This window comes from Pyxicephalus adspersus, chromosome 12, assembly GCF_032062135.1.
Source record: "Pyxicephalus adspersus chromosome 12, UCB_Pads_2.0, whole genome shotgun sequence".
In the NCBI taxonomy this organism is placed as follows: domain Eukaryota; kingdom Metazoa; phylum Chordata; class Amphibia; order Anura; family Pyxicephalidae; genus Pyxicephalus; species Pyxicephalus adspersus.
Genome location: NC_092869.1, coordinates 26,717,467 through 26,738,066, shown reverse-complemented (window position 1 = coordinate 26,738,066; position 20,600 = coordinate 26,717,467). Strand labels below are relative to the sequence as shown.

The window sequence follows — 20,600 nt, the reverse complement described above, 5'->3', positions numbered from 1 at the left end:
CTTCTGCCTTCCTAAAGGGGGGTTAAAGTTAGTTGCTTCATGAATGAGATCATTTACATAAGACGGTGAATGTAAAACTAGTTGTGAAAATGCCCCCCCCCCCCCCCCCCCCCCCCCCTTTTAATGCAGTTTTAGGACATAAGTTTATGAAGACTGAACAAATTAATAGTTAAATAAGAGTATGAAAAATGCACAGAAATCATGTTTTTCACAGGCATTTTTTCACACTTGCATAATCATTAGCATACAAACTGTACTGTAAGCTACTACTAAGAAAATCACTGTATCCTGTGTATATACATTTATTACAACTGAGAATTCTAAAAATAAAGGACAACATGGTAATTAAATAATTAACCACACACATGTTGTTTATGATACTAAATGGTATTATTTGTAGTAATATGTTTATATCTTTATTATGAAAAAAAAACTGAAATGCACAATGGCCTTTTTTTTCCCTCTTTCACAGTTTATTATCCGTATAAAGTGGTTACTTATTTTCTTTTTGGAAAAAGGTGCAGGTTTACATTTTCTTAGATTTTCAGTCAAATATGTTATTTTAGGGGGAAAAGATGTTGGTTAAAGATCTTTATTGTGATTTCAAAAACGTAACCTCTTTGCTTCCATTTGTGTTTTATCCGGTATTTCGGTATTTTTTTTTTCTGGTAATGATTTCAAATTGATGATATCTAGTTAGTGCAGTCAAGTTTTCCTTTCTTCATTCCAAAACAAATTTGGCCTCCTTGTTTATTAAATAACATTAACAATAAGTATATTCACCTATAACTTTCTGTATTCCAGACCGTTGTTTTTGGAGTTGTGAGATCAGCATATGAATCACAACTTTGAAGTGAATTTGCAAGCTTTGCTAAATGTATAAGGTTTAATAGTACATTGTTAGGTTATGCGCCTTTTAGATCCTGGTTTAACTTTTGTTAATAGCGGTTTGACTTCTCTGACTTCAGGTATAGCCATCCACCTTTGCATCAAAGGGGTCTTTATGGTTTACTGGGGCCCTTTCATTGGCCAAGGGTTTGAGTTTTTGTTCACATGAAAATTTAGAAACTGAGTTTCTGAGTAGCAAACTGGAACTAGGATCAGAGGGAAGCACAGAATGAGCCTAAAGGAATGACAACCACGTACAGCAAAGTCTGATCACTCAGAGGCTTTTCTATCTAACAGCTCTCACACATTTGCTTAAATTCCTCAGTGCGTGTATTTTAGAATTACCCAGTGAGGGATGATTGTGGGCAGAAGCCTTCTATTGTGGCTAATTTGGGAAGTAGTAATGTTTAGACAGGAAGCCATTTTGCCTGTCTGTTCAATCATTCCCCATAAGATTAGTCTTTGGGGTGTTTACTAGTGCAAATAGGCTTGTAAATGTGTTAAATTTTGTCAGTGAGTTAAGAACAACTGCCATTGATTGCTAATGAGCAGATCTCCCGATGCTGGCAGATCTAACATGATAGACTTAACAGAACTACTAGAATTTTACAGCATTGTCTTGTAATGGTAAATGACAAGGCCTTATGTTAGCAAGATACATTAATGGTTCAATGTCCTTTAGCTATGCAGTTTATAGCGTACGTAAGGTTTTTTTTTTGTTAGTTTTGGATAAATTAGAGAAGGTTAGAACCTATATTCCTGCTGGGTATCCTCTCAACAAGAGCCACAACTAAGATGGGATTTTACTTTAGAGAGATTTCTTTTCACTTCCTGTTGTGTTTACAGGGAAATGGGAATTGGACACATGACATGTTTTATACCTTCTCTATTCTATCCAAAATGGGGCAAAAACTCTTGGATTTAGATATATATTCTTGCTGCCAGTGAACATATTTGTAATACACTGGATTTAAAGCCAATGCTGTTAAGTGCACATCCTGAAAAGTTTTCAACAAAAAACATTCTACAATATCACACTGGGGCTGTCAGTTTTTTTTGCCCGAAATCAGGCAATTAACCCTTGTTGGTTGTCTCCACTTAGTACTCTAGGCAAATCACTAGATGTGGAAATAACACCTATAGCAATATAGCAAGCAATATTTATGAACTAAACCTTTTGCTAAAAATATTGTAAGTTGGAATAACAATTAAAGTAATTAAAGTAACCCAAAAACTAGACAATATTTTTCCTCATCTGCAGACCTCAATACCCAAGCATGTTTGCAGGATTAGGTTACCTATGCAAGAAAAAGAAACTCTAAAAACCACCAGCTACCTAAATAAACCCTTCAACAATAATATGCTACCCCAAAGGCTTCAATGCTTTAGGTCATTGACCCAAAACATGTATGCCAAAAAAATAATTGACTCTCCTGCATCCAGCTTTCGGGGGTGTTGCTTAAAATACTGAAAACCAACAAGGAATACAGTCATCCTTTAGGGGAGTGGTGGTGTTAAAATGCTTAACCCTTGCAAAAAATTAGATGAAATTGTGTAGGCCTTGGGCCTTATTTTATTACCCATTGGTTTTAAGTTTGTATACAAATAGATGAACAAGACTTTTTACTTATGGAGAAAACAAAAACCAAAAAAAAACCAAGATTTGGGTATCGTCCGTATAAAATGTCATGCTAATTACTGAGCATTGATTAGTGTTTTATATTCCCGTCTCTCCTTGGGTAAAGGCAGAAATCTTGCAAGCTCTCTGGAAAAATGCAGTGTTATATGTGCTCAGTAGAGGGGAGCTGAATGATCTCACATTTGCTACCAAATAGAATTTGATAGATTGCTTTTACTACTATTGTGTAATCAACATGAAATATTGTCACTGGCAGATTCTCTTTACAGGTAAAGTTTTGTTAGTAGATTTTCAAAAAACAAAACAAAACAACTCAGTTACTTCACAACAGTGTACTTTGATTAACTACTGGTCAGCAGTTCCTGAAATTTGCCATTATCTACACAGCAGCGTCTCACAGACTAACCCACAAGGCTTAAGTCCACATAAGTAAGTCCTACAAAATTATAAAAATACTATAACCTAAAAAAAAGTCAAAGATGAAATTTCTTGCTTTCCATGTGAACAGAACAGAAAATATTTATTATTAAAAATAAAAATAGTCCTTATTTGCATAAGTGCTTTCACTCACTTCAGCTTGATCTTCCTTGTTCAGAGAACACATACCAAAACAAAATTACTCCACATCTCTTGCATTGGGTCCTTTTTTTTTTTTGTTTTGCTTAGTTTAAATACTGAAATAAATTAGGCGTTTTTTTTCCCTGGATTTTCAGTTTTTTTCTTTTACCATATTCTTACATGAAAATGTGGTAAACGCAGCACCTAGGCTTTTAAAAAAAAAATCTATTTAAAAAACTGCAACCCCAAAATCTTCAGCAGAAGCCATTTTCTCATATTGCACAAGCAAGGCATTGGGCCAAGGACTTGCTGTCGGCAGACATTTTTTTGCCATCAGCACCAACAAAAATTGCTTTGTGGAAGTAGATGATCATCATAGGGCATGGTGAGCTGTGAGGAAAGAAAAGCATAAAAAGATTATTACATCTTGAATTAAAAGACACAACATAACCCACAGAATGCGACTGTTAGTTGAGAAAGTGAAAAGAAAAATACATGAATGCAGAAATGTTAACATAGCCAGGCTAAGGACATTCAAAGCAGTAAATGAGCTTTAACTAAACCCTCACAGACCCTTGTAGCTGCAGGCACAGTTAAGCAATTTAAAGACTTAAAAATTAAATTCATTCAAGCTGGGTCTAAGCACTTTGCTTTTAACCCTCTTCCTATCCATCTGATCTGTGTTTACATGAGGTGACATTTTAAGAAGATCTGTTTCCTTTTAAAGTCAGTTGATGTACATGTCAACACTTGTGTGTGCAATTAAAGTGCTTTGCAATGCATGTGAAAACACCAATGAACGCTGACAGCCATTTTGATGCATTTCCTCTGATTTCAATGGAGAATGTAGCAGGCATCATAAAGCTAATAGTATAAACAGATTTTAATGAAAAATTGTACTACAAAAATAAAAACTGCAAGTAGGCTTGGCAGAAGGGATAAGCAATGTCCTTTCTTTAGTAAAATATATTTACTCGTTCAGAATTTAAGTACACTTCTTTCACCTGGGTCTGTCATGGGTTGGGGATTTGATGGCCAGGTCCCATGCAGCTCAGTATACAATTTAGAAAACCATGTGAACAGGCAGGTGAGTATATCTTATTGCAGAAGGGACATTGCCAGTACGTTCTGCATTAAACAACTTGCTTGCACACACGTTGTTTATTCTTGCAGTATAGTTTTGTTTTAAAGAGCAGAGAAGACATTTCACTGCTGGGGGGGGGTTTGATGTTAAACTGAGCCCCTAAAGTGCAAGTTTTCATTTGGTTATGGTGATTATAAATTGGTCCACAGTGTCTGCAACTACAAAAGTCAGTGAGAGCTTTCATAAGCTTGTTGGAGTATAAATGTGGCCAGTTAAATATTCTTAAGACCACTTTACTGATAGTTGTAATAATATTTCTTTTAAGATAGAAAGTGACATATTGTGGAATTTAGACTGTATGACTTTTAGTAAGACTTCAAAAAATCCAGTAAAGTATCAACAATAATCACAAGCATTTATTCAGAGTGACTGAAATTACACTTCCCATAGGGTTTAGGCCTGCATGTAGTACCAGTTGATTTTTTTTTTACTTAACATTAAAGACAACTCAGATAAAATGGAACATTGGTGCAGACTAAACACATATATAGAATATGTTAAACAGATAACCAATGATTGTGAGCATATTCAAACGTAGGTACTTGGAAAACATGGTTTTATTATTGGTTTACTAGTCATTCAGTGTTTGGCCGTATCTATGTATTTGGCGTGAATGTGTATGTCATGAGAATATGCTGAAAACCAATCAGTATAATTTCTTTTTCCTGTGTCCCAATAGAGAGATTTTCTTTTATGTTTGGACATGCAACACATAGAGGAACTCTGTATTTGTTTCTTAGATAATAGTATTTTAAACAGTTTCCTAATTAAAAGAATAAGGGAGTTTTAGGATTAAGCATTTACCTGTAAAGAGCATAACATTGATATAATTTTTGTGTTCTCCTTACCAAGATACAATATTTACCTAAACTTTTTATTTCAAATCAATTACACCATATTTAACAAATGTGCGTCATGACCCTTATCAATGTGTGGTAATCCATGCATTGTGTGTTACAACACAGAACCCTGCATGCCCACACACATTGATGTAGGTTTTACTGTACTTTCATTGTTTTTATTGAAAAACGTGTGAGTCAAACAACACATTAAAAATTCAAAGGTGTAAACTGGCCCTAATATATAAAGCTTAATATAGTGATAGATTTCAGTTTCATATTTGTTTCTGAGTAGCACTAGGTGGCTGTTTAGAGTCCTTGATGGGGTTCCCCAATGCCTCCGGGTTATAGGTATTAAAGCTAGTGGTGCAATCAGCTGTAACTGTATTTGCAAGGTTTTTCTCCCCCACCAGAACCATCAGCCTAGCTCACCAAGCATAAACACTAGATTCTCAATAATAATTACCCACTACGCTAAAGGGACACTATCATTTGGCGCATGTTGGTCCACTTTGACATCCTTCCTCTGTTGCAGTCATACTGAAATTATTGGTGCAGGCAATCTGAGGTCCATACCAGTTCATGTGGGCTTAACAAAGGGCAGCCGCAAGCACTGTCACAAAGGATGCAGGTTCCTGTATACCCAATAGTACTGGGTGGTGTCCGCAGCTGCAACAGAGGAAAGATTGGCATGGAAGCAGACAAAGTCAGTATAAAAGGGGGAGGGTTGCTGTGCATGGACAAGCTGTGTCACTTTACATTGGAACTTGCAGACAAAAAATAACATAGTATATTATGCATTGTTAACTAACCTGCAAGAAAGCAAATTAACAGTGACATCCCTAATAAAAAGAACTAATGCGTATTTGCTTCATGATGTATCAGCTTTAAAGTGGAACTAAATACAAAAAGTAAACAGGAAGTAAGGGTTTTTAGCAGCGGAGGCATGGAAAAAAAATCCCCATTCCTGGTAGCTTTTTGTTTTTTTTCACTTTTGCAGGAATTAGGGCTTGAGGTGATCACAATAAACCCAGAAAACTTGGTGATGAAGAAAGCAGCTTCAGGGGATGCAGCGGTGACAGAATCCTGGACCTTTCATCACCACAGGTAGAAAAAGAAAAGTTTGTGCCATGATTGACAAGTATGCTTGTCGAATATGGCAATAGATGATCCCCATCCTTTCAAGTTTATTTCCAACATTAAGAAATTCTTAAGGACCGTTCTCAAAACACCAACCATGTTGTTATGGACATTAGGATTCTTCTGCACCTTCAATAGTGCCATTGTCTCTTTTAGGTGCTGGAAGTGTATATTTTTTTTAATTCTAAAAATGTTTAAAAACGCATTGGTACATTAAGTTAGGTTTATTCAATAGAACCTGATCTTCTCTTCTGCATGGTCAACAAGAAAGTGAGTGTAATAATGCTGGAATGTGTTGTGCTATAGACATTTATTATATTTATTCATCTAATAAGTTCTTGTGGAGGGGTGAGGGGAATTTATTAGACTTTCATCACACCTTGGCATTTTGGGAACAATTCTTTAAAATAGTGTTCTGCAGTGTGCTGCTGTATTGTACATTGATTCACACCCCAGTATACATATGTTCAAGTACTTGCCACATCTACGCTTTGTGGTGCACTGCATTGCCAAAAATAATTGGGCCAACCTTGCCTTGCAGTGACTGTTCTTCTTGGGGGAAAAGTGTATTATTTTCCTACTGCAAAATGTCACCAGACATGGTGGTGATAGATTGCCTATGTTTTAGGTAAATCTTTAAAGTAGATCTTTAAAGTGCATGATATTTAGTTTGCTAAGACATAAAAGGTTGTCATACTTTCATGGTGAATTTGGTGGAATATTTCTGCAGAAAGATAAGCAGGGCCACTTATAGTGTCTATAAGAAGTGCATGTGACAGGGCGACAACAGGAGAGCAGCTAAAATACGGGAACAGCACTTAAGTCTCTCAAACAGAAAATTCCTAAACAAGGACCATCATGGACGAATAATATTTTTTTGATTCTAAAAGGTTTTAAAATTACTTTTAGAATTAGGCTACCAATAAGGCTGAACATTAGTAAGCTGGTTTACATATACTTAGGAGCAACTTGTTACTCTATACAAAATTTTCTATTTTTGATATTTTTATTTGAGAACTGTATGTAACTTTAGGTTACAGGTTAATAGGTGAAAAATGAAGACATCCAGGGTCAGAAGATCTTTTATATTATTTTTGGATGAGCTGCCTCTTATACTGTATATCTTTTACTGCTGACTGACTTGTTGCCAGTCACCCACTTTCCAACGATTCATTGTATTACAAATGAGGCAATTATAACTTAAAGTAATTTTATCTTTCCGGATGAGCCCAGTGAAACCTTTGTCCCTATCATGCTATTGGAAGTATGCTGCCATGGTTTTGTACACATACCATGCAAGATCAACTTGGGCCACTGAAAGTTAAGTGGGAAGCCAACAACTCATGTGTGGACTTGCACATCCCTCAGAGTTTTGTATTGGTCATGTATTTCTTTTTTTTATAGGTACACTAATTTTTTAATGGACCTTTACAGACCTGGAGGAGTCATATGTTAACAGATCCAGGCTACTGTAGAGGGAAGGCTACAAAAAAATAATATACTAGATTTAAACTTCCGGATCGAAGGCTGGATGGTTATTTTACTTCAATTTGGTAATCAGTATTTTCCCAACCTTTAATGGTAGAATGGAACTTATCAAATATCAGTCTTTAAAATTGACATAATGTTCTTTTCCAGTGTCACAAACGACATTACAATATAATTGTGTCATTTTTTTTATTGTTCATGGATAAAGACATTAGACATTTCACAGTAAAAATAATTGTGGTATACCTAGGGCTACTGCACGCACTTTGAGTGTTGGTAATGTATTATGGGGAACTGATAGAACCAAAGTTTAAAATAAGTGAGTTTTTTATATCTCATATTTAAGCAAATAGACCCATGAAGCTCATTTATCTGAATGTCTAAAATTTAGCATTCTGTACAGCAGCAACTATATGGACTCCAAACTTTGGTTAGTTTATTGCAGTTTTAACCAGTTTTATTTAAAATGCTTCTGATAAATAGGATCTGACTGTAAACTAGATTTTGAAGAATTAGGTTACCTGCTGTTTCTAAGCAGAGAGGAGCCAACAAAAGTTGTGGAGGGTCAGCTCTCTTATGTCATCAATTTAGTAGGACTACAATAAAAATCATGTATACACATCATCTTTTGCTGATTTTTTTTTTTTTTTTTTTTTACAGAGTTTTAATCCTCTACCAGATAGTTTGTTGATAGTGAGAAACAGCAAATATGTGGTGGGAAAAGGGTGTAAGTTGCTAATATGACCTGTTCTGTAGATTCCAAGGTATATTGAGCAGCTTTGTAGTTGCTCTACATGATGCAGACAGGCTTAAAAGTTATTTACATAAATGTGTTTTATTCCCCTATTTCTCTCTTCAGACTGTAGGTAACACTTCTTGTAAATACTTTTTATTTATTTTTATGTTTTAGTTTTTTTTATTCCACTTTTAAAGTGTGATGTGTAAATAGATTTAATGAAACCCTGAAATGGTTCAGCAGTATGATGGGAATAAAACGTGCTGGTAGCGTACCTTAACTTATCCTGCTGCACTTCAGGCTGATTTCAGCTTAGCAGGTTTGACGATTGTTTGGTCTCATTTCCGTTGCCCTGTGGACCATTAACGGGTACTGCTTTGGTATTGGTTCTAGTAGGTGGTATTAAATAAGAAGACAAAAGGTGCCTTTTTAGACATCAGGGAGTCCTTTCAGCCACAAAAATAAATAGCACATATAAACCATTGAAGAAGGAAAAGCAAAACTGAGGTATTTATCCCATTTGCTCATTTAAGCTTGTTCTCTACCTAAAGGACCTTCTGACCTTTTGCAGAAGATCAGGTGGAGGAAAATCAGAAGGAACTTGCTACTTGTACAGCAGTGTTCTCATTAAAGTCAGGCTGATTCCACACAATGGGGTGCAAAATCAGATTATTCGTAGAAACCATCATTGATCGCAAGTCTTCTGTCAGTGAGGTAATAAGGGTCCCAGACAGAATTTAGGTAGACTTCCAGTGTTTTGCTGCCTTTCATTTTTGTTGTAACGTAGGTACCAGTATTATGGAAATTAGGTTGTCAATCACAAGTGGACTTTAAACCATACTAGGTTTGCTAATACTGGAAATTCTTCTTATTGCAAAGTAGAGAAAAAAATCAAAAGCCACAGTTTTCATTTTTATGAAGCTCAAGAAAATTAAAAATATCCAGTTGTGCTTTGTAAATGCGGAAAAAATACTGGGAGTAGAGCAAAAATTAATTACAAAAATTAAGTTAACAGTGTTGACAGTAACTGGAAACAGATGGGTTGATCTGGATAACTTTCTTTAGCAGTCCCCCCGATCCTCACCAGTGGGGGAGTTTTTGGCTTGGACAGAGGAAGGCTCCTCCCAGTCATCCTCGTCAAAGCCATGAAACGTAGAAGTGTCGCTTTCTGAAGTGGAACCGAACAAGTCCTCTGCGTTGTTCATCTCCTCCTTCCTGCCTTTTCTTCCCAAATGAGCTGACATGTATGATGAATATATCAGCACAAAGGTTAAGTAACATACATTCAGATATCAATGCAAATCAACTAGTACAGCCACACACCAAGACAAAATAAAATGCAAAAAAAAAAAAGCATTCATATTCAAAGGTTAAAAGAATCAACCATATACAGATTGGCAGCAAAAGGGTTATTTCAATAAACTCACTGCGAGAATGCCAAGCAAAGTACCTAAAGTATTGGATTTTTGTAAATGCTCACGGATCAATGCATTACCACTCTCTGTACCAACATAGCAGTTTATTACCCTTAGCTATATGCACACATTGCTTGAATATGATAATCGTCAATTTGAACAAAACATAGTTTAACCATAAAACATCATTCAGTCTAGGTATCTGCATCAGCTATGGCAGCAAATGGTAACCAAACACAACGAAGCTTAGAGATGTATGCATTAATACAGTAATTTTGTTGAGATGCTGCTGAACAAGTACTATCACATACTGCACGCATAATGTCAAACACAGACACTGCATATAGCATTTATATTAGTATAAACTCAAAAACTCTTCCCCTAAAATTGCCTTCACTCTTGTCTTGTTTCCCTAGGATGATTTTACCAAAATAAAGTATCTTTCCATATGTAGTTGGGTTATGTGGATTACATTATTTCTGCCTGTACATTTCCTCTATTTAGGCCAAAAATTGCACCCATTTTTCTAGATTTTTTACACATACATCAGAGCCAGGTTGAAATTTGTAAATGTATTCCTAGAAACTGGTATTCATTTAAGCGTGTAAAAAAAAGAAAAATGATCAAAAGTATCCTAAATTACTATTCATGTGGCATAATGAATTACCTCCGGCCCTCCCTCTTGCCAAAGACTCAAACTATTTGTGTATACCTTCTGCATTCAAAGCTGAGAATTTACATTTACATTAGTATGTCATATAAAGATGAAGCAGGCTACACAAATAACTCAGGCTACAAAATTACGTTAGGCTTGTGTGACCTGAGAACAAGGAACTGGCTACACATTTATAAATGCAGGAGTGTGTTTTTTAAAAAGATAGCAAGTTCACTATATACTAGATCAGGCTGATGTGAAAAGTTTTGCTAGCTGTATGCTTTTGTCTAAACAATTGTACAAACATACTAAAATACATACAGAAAATATACCTAAAATGGTTTGAAGTTACAGGCTCATGAAAAATACACTAATATATGGTACACATACATTGCAGTGTTTTGTGGATAAATCTATTTACTGAAAAGTGCTTGTAACTTTCAGCTAACACCAGGGCTCTGTGTGGACCTGTGTTATAAAAACGTTTTGTGTTTGGCAAAAGAGCTTCTTCTGTGCTTGTTTCTTTTGTTTTCTCTGCAGCTATTCTTTTGTCCTAAAGAAATATCCTCCATCATATGCACATATCAGATGTATCCATAACTCAATACAGGAATATTTGACAAAAAGGGCTTCCATCTTAACTTTTGTCTTCTTGGAACCTAGGTTGCAAGTCTCCGAAATAATATTTGCTTTGCTTACCAAGACTTAAAGCAGCTGGGCTAAAACAGCTTTTGAGTTCTTTTGACCATTTTATGCATTTACTTTTTAAATGCAGGCACAATTCCATGCATTGCAAATCATTTTGGACAGTATCCGAGCAGAAAGAGAAATGACCTACCAGAGCGTCCACAGTCAGCACAGGATACAAGCTCTTCAGGTTGTCCACTCTTCTTGTTCATGGTTGAGTCTCCAAGACAGAAATCACAGTAGTTGTTTGAAAGTATAGCACCATCTGATCCTTTTCGAGCTAGAATAATAATATTTTTGGTAAATGCTATTTATCTCCTCCTCCTTAATTACTTAATTTGTCTATTTTTGTATGCATCAACACACCTCAACATTTATAAATTTTGTCACACTGCAGGCCAATGCTAAATAAAAACAGTGAGGCAGATTATGTGACTTTATTGTAAGGCTCAAATCAGAACTAAACCATCACAATAAGAAAGTGTGACCAGGCAAGTCCTTTATTATAGAAGGGATAGGCAATTTTCCTTGTCCAATGAACTGGCTTTCCTGTCTAAACAGGTAAGTAATTTTTAATAAACTCTTTTTATGCTCCATTGCAGGTGCTGCCATATTAATTGGTCAGGCTGGGATGATGTGCATTGGAGTTCATTCAGCCCCAGCAGCCCTGGTGGGTGGTGGGATATCCGGCACAAGCATGTGTGGTTCCAGTGTACTCTGAAAAGCAATTTGTGAACAGGCAGGTAAGTGTATTTTATTACAGAAGGGACATCACCTGTCCTTTCTGCAATGAGAATACTTCCTGCTCACGATTTATGTATGCGGAACTATAGTTCTGCTTTAAGTTATAAATTCCTCCATCGAATGCTTTAAAAATACACACTGACAGAATAAAACCTGACCATGACTATTTCTCTTTTCTGCCACTGTTTACAGTGAACACCCATCCTATTTTTAGTAATAAATCTGTTGCTAAACTTTGCAAACTGTGGCACTTGGCTGCATAGGAATATAGTCGCACCAGTGTGTAAACCTGTTCAAGAGACTTTGTTTACTAAGAGGCAGCTTGGTTTGCAACAAATGTCACAAATTTGCTTAATAAATGACCTGATTATAAATCCACTTACCAAATAGTCTATCTGTCCCTACAGACACACAGCCACGTTTCTGTCTTTCCTATCCAAAGAGAATTTGTATGAGCACAACAGGCACCTAGTGGTGATCCTTTGACCTTTATGTGCAGTTGCTGAAAATGTCCAACTTGGCAAATATTCTCTCCTTCAAAGAGAACTATGCACAATATTCTTTCTAGAACAGCGTTCAATATTTATGGTGGTCATATACAGCTTGGTCTTTGTAAGGTATGTCTCTTGTTCAGCAGTCAGAAGCACAAAGATTTGTAAACTCATCAGGTATTGATGCTTTCATAGTATGACAATTACAGAATGCAATCACCACCAACACCGATTAGAGACAGATAGTGGCGTGTCTTGATGCCAATGGATTTACTATGACAATGATTTCCTAAGATTAGCAATGAATCACTAAAATCTTCTTGTGTTTACAATATAGTGTGTGTAGTTACATACTATCCTATGCTACCTTTAAAGCTTACACCAGAGGTCAGCAAACCCCGGTCTTTAGGCCAGATACGGCCTAGCCAGTAGTTTGTTACAGCCTAACGTCCCCTGGGACGTTAGGAACTACCGGAGCTCCGGTGCCCCCTCCTTGCTGTTGCTTCCCTATTTACTGTGGCTGGCCTTAATACTTCCGCCGCGGTAAATAGGGAAAGCTCCCTGAAGGTGGGGAGAGCCATTAGGGCGGTACTCAGATTCCGGCCTAGAGTGCTCTCGCCCACCCCTGAAATGGCCTAGTGGCCATAAAAGTTTGTTGACCCCTGGTTTACACCATTAGGTGCAATTTTTTTTTTCATTGTGTGTAACAGCAGATTCTCACTCCTAGCAATTTCAGTTACAAATGCAAGCTGCAAAAATTCATGTGCATAGCCCGAATCTAGTCTTCATCAATTTAGTTGGTTTTAAATGTCAATGGTAGAATGAAAACGGTACTGGTAATATTTTAGTCACCTTTTGGACACACAAAACCAGGACACATTTGATGCCACATTTAAGTTGGTTTATTTTAGACTGCTAGGAATAGCATCTTTTTTTTTTTTTTTTTTCCCCTATCATCAACGGTTTGTATGGAATGTAGATGTTGGCTGAAAAGAATCAACCCTGAGATATATCTTTATGTATTATGCATTGCAAGCTAGGCTTCCTGTGGCTTGCATGGTGTCCAATTTGTGCCTAGGAGGAGTCGTGCTGATTTCTTCTTCGCATGATAGGCCCCCAGCCTGTACTAGTCTGGCATGTTGTCATGGTAACCGGCACCCGTGGATGCTGCCACCTGTCATTATTTTGTCTGTTGTGTAAACCATTCCAGGCAGCCATTCTGGATCTGCTGATAAAACTCAACCTTCAGTAAAAGATCAGGAACAAGGGGCAGCACACACTGTGTAACCTTTCATTGCATAGTATGAGTTAATGTTCAAAGTGGTGAAAGATGGTTTTTAGCTGAGCATCGGGCTGGGTGTGTTTTTAACCTTTTTTATACAGTGGATCACACTCATTTTCACGATTGTATTCGTAATTTGGATCAGAAAAATGATTGTATGCATTTAACATTCATCTCCAGTGAACAGACAACTGTAAGGCTTGATTCAGTTGCTGAGCTGCCAAAGGTCCGACAGGCACATTTTCCTAAATGCATTGTTTATGTATATTTATTTATGTCATAATTTATAGTATATTGGTTGGTGGATTGTTTCCAGAAGAAGACTGTGCATATGAGGCAGCATTCATTGTACAAACTATCAAGACCCTCCGTAAAGGCAACAGATTCAAACCTGCACTGCACTTTGTCACTGAGTATGCAATGAAGCTTTAAAGAATCAGATAGTAAAATAATAACAAAATGTAATGTGCCCTGCTGACCTTACTGTAAGGCAGAAAGAAATTGGATAGAAAATGTAAAAAGAATCAAACCGTTTGTGTTTTTATAGTTTACAGAATTCTTAAATCTTTGTTATTCTCTACCTGGCTGTATGTGTTTCTGAATTAATTCTAAACCAGTATACATGGTTATAGAAAAGCCAGCCAAGCATGGAGCATACTTTCATTTGCCAAAGAATAAGCTAATCGAACCACTTCGGATAGGTTTATCGGGGATCAATCAAACAGCAAGATGTTGTTGTAAGCTTTTTAACAATTGATCTGCTTTGTTTTTTCTTTTCTTGCTTAAATTGTGTATTCACTAGCAAAAATATGGCCTGACTTAAAACAGCCAAGAAGAAAAATAAAAACAATTATAATTTCTAAGCTAAAAATACAATGTACTCAGGAAGGGTTATGCAGTTATCTTTGCATGTCACCTGCCATTGTAGTCATCAATCCAGACTCATCCAAAGGCTGCATTCACATAAGGAGGCTTTATCCTCATGAAACAATTTTTTAATCAAATAGAACAGAAAATGCCTGCAGCTAGGCCGGCTTGCTTGAGACAGAAGGTCAATGTAATTACCTTTCTCACTTTCCTTTTTATTACAAGGCAGGAATGCATTGATACTCTTGCAGAAGTCTATTGAATTTCAGGTTATTCGAAGCAGAGGGCCAAAAAAGTTTGTGCTGGTATTTTGATAACAACAGCTTACAGAATATACTATGCTTCCCTTGTATAAAGTACTGAGCTGTTACTAAGCAGTGGGTTGTGTATGAATGGTATTGAGGAATTTGCCATAATGAATGTTCACGACTATTAAAGTAGATGCAGTGTGAACATTATTTAAAGGACATGGAACCTCTGGCTCATATGCATGGATGTATAGAGTAAATGATGTCTGTAGAACTGTACAGGAATTATCCTGGTCATTAATTAAACATTCGTTAATAAGCTTTACAACTCCTATTAATAGGTTATGTCATTTTCAGGGTTTCCATATCTCTGAGGTCAGTTTAGGCATGGAATGATACCACATGTTCCCCTGCACAGTCTTGCACAACTCTGCTAGAAAATTTTGAAGAATTGTCAGCTACCCTCTTTTTTTTCATCCAGTTTTTTTTTTTTTTTTTTTTTTGTGTGTACTCTTGTGCTGCTGTGACTGTAGCTACATCTTTGGACCTTTTTTCATGATTTCTGATTCGTATCTGACTGCTTTCCAGAACCATGGTACCTGGGAGCTTTGCTATGCTGTCCAGAGCAAAATCCTCCGTCTTGATGTTAAAAATCAACTTTGTTGCTAAATCCAGTAAAAGTAAAATTACCTTACTAGGAAAGAAATATGAGAGCTGGCACTGCATGTTTTTTTCGATCTATATTTCTTTCCTTCTTTACAGGGGAAGGTTTTAGAGCTGTCACTTCTATCATGCTATGTGCGTATTTATTATCAGGACACCTGGTATGCACATGTTTGTTCTGGGTCAGTGGCTCATTAAGTAAAATATGTGCCAGCCCAATATCATGCTCTTTAAATAGAAGCAGATATTCTAAACGCTAATGAGGAAGGCAAATTCTTTTTAACCCAAACAAAACCAGGCACGCCTAAAGTGACAACATTTAAACACCAGTATAAAAGCTAACTCCATAATGAGATGGAAGAAGCCTGCATCCAATATTTAAAGTGAATCAGTTGGCATAGCTGCCATTGCTTGATCCAGGACTGTCACCCTGATCCTTTCTATGCCAAGAACCTGGAAAAAGGGTGTGCATATTAGGTGTTCTAACTTTCACCCAAAATTCACATTATTTTATTTAAATGCGAGTCTTGGGCACAAACATTTTTAAAAAATACCCTTGAGTGTGTGCATATATGTATTATTCATATATAAATGGTAAAAAAAACTATAAAATAATAAGATAAGGACATTGAAAATGTGGTTAATATCTAAAGTGTTTATATATTTTAAGGCAGACATCAAATATTTTGGTGTTTCCCACACCAATACATTGACACTCTGGGGCCTGAAAGGACAAAGTTTATACATCTGTCTATACTTATTTACACAGTAGCCATCCCTCTACAGTCTGGGTGCTAGTCGTGACAGCTAATGTACTTATTTTTCTATTAGTAAGCTCCAGAAGCAGGTGGCTATACATCCTGATCAAAGCCTTGCTGGGGGTCAGTCTTCCACCTCTTGTAAATGCCTGTATACCCTTGAAGTGTTAGAGGTGCTCCACCTCTTTAAAACCCATGCATGGACATGATCAATCACAAAGTGCTATGAATTCCAGACTCCATGCCTCCTAGTTAGCCTCTACCAATGTGGGTTGTCAGCAGCTTGTACAGTCATGACCAAAACAATTGGCACCCTAGCATTTATGTCAGAAAATCAAGAAAAATGTTGCAATTACAAATGCTTTGGTATTGTCAGTTTTATTTCTTTGTTGTCACTGGAAAAACACAAAAAAAGCAGAGAAAAAAAAACATTTGAGACAATCCACACAAAACAAAATTATTGGCACCCTTTGGAAGAAAAGAACGGTCGCCAACGGGTGGTCTGCTGACCACTGGTGGTTAGCAAGAAAATTTTGGAGGTCCAAAGCTCTGGCCGGTGCACCACCGAGCGGGGTCAAGAGAAGGACCCCACTGGGGGGATGCACCGGCCAGAGCTGCGGAACACGTCCCCGTACAAGTTCCAGGCGCAGGGAAGTGGGCGTGCTGTGTCTCTGAACATAACCCACCCAATCTCCCATCGCAGACATAGATCTGCGATGGGGGAGTGGGCGGGGCTATGTCACAGTGACATCACTATGTGACTATTACACCCAGCTCCCCGCGCATGCGCGGTCAGGAGCCAGTGGTTTTAGTGGTCTGCGGAACCAGAAAGGCCACCACTGGTCTAGACTACCGATGCCTAAAGCAGCAAACCAACCCCAAAGCATCAGTGAACCTCCTCCATGTTTGACTGTAGGGACCATGTTCTTTTCTTTCAATGTTTCTTTTTGTTTTCTGTAAGCAGTCGAATGGTGTGCATTACCAAAAAGCTGTATTTTTGTCTCATCTGTTCAGGGGACTTTTTTTTTTTTTTAGCAAACTCCAATCTAGAGGGGCCCTGCCATAGAATCCCTTTTCATTTTGATGGCGTGAGCTGACACTGTTGTACTCTGTGTCAGCTTGCATTTGTTTGAAAGTTGATCAAGGTTCTTTATCCGCCAGTGGACAACTGCACAGTGCACAGTGGACACAAGGACATTAGTATTTCTGGAGTTGGACTTGTAGCCTAATCTATAATTTTGGTTCTCAAATCTTCAGACAATTTTTGCTCTTTTTTTTTTCTTTTCTCCAGGGTCTCTGCAAATCCTAGAGACCCGGAGCAGCTGGCAATGGAAGAGCGTTCCAAAATTCCAGTAGAGAGATGTAAAAAAAACATTGTTACAGAAAGTGATTAACATCAGTTATTTCTTCAAAAGGGTATGCTACCAAGTATTAAGTTGAGGGTGCCAAAATGTTTGTCCAGACCATTTTTGACATTTTGTGTGGAATGTCCCTGGAGATTTTTTTTCCTGCTTTCAAAAGAAATTTACATGGCAATACCAAAGCATTTGTAATTGCAACAATTTTCTGTGAGAAGTGTTGCATTCTCTGACATAAATGCAAGGATGCCAATATTTCTGGCCATGACTAAACACTAATATATGCACCTGCAAAGATGATCAGAACACAAAGGTAAACACATTCCATTTTATTATTTTCACTAGTTTTGTTGCACCTCCTCACCTGACTTTTTTCATTTTAAACTTACTGCATAGGTGCAATTAAAAACAAAGTATAAAGTAAGCAATTGAGCAAAAAATTAAAATTTCTTGGTAATAAAAGTAAGCTTACGTTTCTGGTTTTCGCTTCTGTGGATGGAAGGGGAAGATGGGGATTGAGTCTCCTGGTCTCTGCTGTCTGTCCCTTCTTCATCAGCAAGGTGAGTGTGAGCGTAATGGTAGCTAAGGCCAGGTCTATTCTTGTAACGCTTTCCACAAACTACAAAATAATATAAAATTAGCTCTCTTTAAGGACACACCACAAGCACAAAAAAGCTGTCCAAATACTTCTGTTCAGCGGGGTCCATTTTTAACATTTACAGTAAGTATTTAAAATGTTAGGACAACAAAAAAAAAACTCTGCAAAACACATAAAAGCTCATCCAGGTCTACACACTGTTGCCATCTCTACTTTACACATTTTCCTTTGTCCATCCTTGCTTTTCTTCACCTATTCATATTCCCCATGATAACCCGACACCCTCTGCCCAGTGTTCAACATTGGTCCCTCTGCCCTATGCTTAATCCTAACTGCCCGATACTACACACATGCATTGCCTATACCCCTTTGGTCTGTGTTCCCCTCTGTCTCCTTGGCACCTGTTCTCAAATTCTAGCAGACATCCCTACACGCTTTGCTTACAGATATTACTGACTAGCTGTCTTAAACCTCAGTGCCACATTCCTCTCCTGGCACCTCATTGCCTGTTCACAGCTGCTGTAGAGAAAGCTGCTAGAAAAAGATTCTGACAATGTATTCCATGGGTGACAGCAAATTGGCCAGGGCGTTCTGTACAAAAAAGCTTAATGCCACCCAACCTATGTGCATGAAATGCCTCATGAAATTACTAAGCTGCACAAAATACATATACTTTTATCCCACAACAGACATGAACTCCACTGTAACCATTCATAGTCCTTGCTAGCACCTTTCCAATGTCCCCATACTCCTCCCTATAACTGTAAGGGATAGGGCAAATTTGTCAATGCAAATCCGCAGATGGTTTGTTCCACAGTTTTGACAGAAGACCACTCTTATTCTTCCCATGCCAACTGTACACTGTCATTCCCTTTGTCCTTCTCTCCTGCACATACTGCTTGCCTCCCTCCATACCTTTCGCAGTTCACTCCTGCAAATACTGCCTACTGATCAAATAAGAACACAGAGGATAGTAGGTTTTTTGGGTGCAAATATTTAAAGTATAATCATTCAAACAAGAAAACGTATTTACAGAGAATACTTTAAGATATTCCATTACCTGTCCGAACCCTATGAATCCTGGCAGGGTGCATATGACTACTGACTAGACAAAAAGACATGGTTCATAGTGAGTTAATAATCCCTTGAGGAATGCAAGAGGCTGAAATGATAAATAGTCATATAGCTCATTGAGCCCCACAAGTTTTGCCTTAATTGGCTCTAGCCTTTGACACAGCTTCTCTGCACGCTGGGTCTTCCTATTCACAGCACTCAGCATTGATATCGCTGACGCAGTATCCAGCCTTTCTGATACATCCCTGGGAATAGATGAAGTACCCCTTCAACACTCTCTGGGTTCTTCTGAACACCCCTCCAGCTGATTTCCACAAACATGCCACATAATTTTTCCCACTTACAAATATATGTTTCTTGCAAAAACCAGTTGCTCTTGAAAACTCTCTTAAAAAAAGCTCTATTCCTCATAAAATACTCTTAAAGAGTACTGTCATCGCTGTAAGATGTGAATGCAAATTCTCTGTAAATAGTTTTTCTTGTTTAAATGATTATACTAGGAATATTTGTAAAAAAAAAAAAAAACTATTATCCCCTGTGCCTCTTTATTTGATCAATATGTTTTTTTTTTTTTTTTTTTAGAGGTTAGCATCTCTATTAACAGAGAAAAGTGACGATCTTCTCCCCTACTATTCTGTTAAATATATGTTATCAACACTGCCTACTGTCATACTCTCTGTACTACTCTCCTGTACACAGTGCCTCCGTCATACTTTTCCCACTCCTTTCCTTCAAATATTACCTGCAGTCATATCCTGCTTTGCTCATACATACCTTCTGTGTTCCACCTTCTGTGTTCCTCTCCTACACAAATAATTCTGACTTAATTTCTGCAAAATAACAGTTTGTTTCCCAGTACAGACTGGTCTGTCGCTCTGTATGGAGGAGGCCATATTGGTAGAGACAAACAAACTGGTGCACAGAGCAGTGCTCTTACAGGGGAAATAGAACCTCGTAAATGCAGGGTTTGTGGTTCTTGCAGCCATTTTGTGAAGCAGTGGATTGTAATTCCATGTGTCCTAGATTTAAAAAGAAAAAACTACTACTAACCTACTTAAACTATAGTAGAAGACTATTCGATTCAGGGAGGAGGAAACTTATTCTTTTAGATGCATTTAGGAGAGAATGTTTGAATGCTAAATATGTTATAAAAATTTCTAACATTACTGAGCTGACATAGCTAGAGGTATTTAGTCAACTTGAAAATCAATTTCTTGTATTTTCTCCAAATAACCAATTGACATGCATCTAAATAAAAATAAACTCAAAAAATGATTTGCTGTATTGTAGGGAATCCAAAATTGTTTATTGTGCCAGTGTGATATTTT

General features: G+C 37.3%; 1 protein-coding gene and 1 long non-coding RNA gene across 9 annotated transcripts in view; one reads left to right on the top strand and one right to left on the bottom strand.

The window, feature by feature from the left end:
• DPF3 (double PHD fingers 3) overlaps window positions 1–20,600 on the bottom strand; it is a 130,501-nt gene that overhangs the window by 16,432 nt on the left and 93,469 nt on the right. For 3 of the 8 annotated variants that reach the window (XM_072427743.1, XM_072427744.1, XM_072427749.1), the window contains 2 exons: window positions 18,073–18,219; window positions 11,341–11,469 (listed from right to left, as the gene is read on the bottom strand). In XM_072427743.1, the coding sequence (XP_072283844.1) occupies window positions 11,341–11,469; window positions 18,073–18,219 (276 nt within the window). Of the gene's footprint in view, window positions 1–124; window positions 3,476–8,331; window positions 9,670–11,340; window positions 11,470–18,072; window positions 18,220–20,600 lie in introns of those variants that run through there. The other 5 variants (XM_072427745.1, XM_072427746.1, XR_011922952.1 and 2 more) reach the window with 4 other exon arrangements.
• The window catches only part of LOC140341842 (uncharacterized), an 80,088-nt gene that overhangs the window by 22,190 nt on the left and 37,298 nt on the right, over window positions 1–20,600 (top strand). The window lies entirely within an intron of this gene.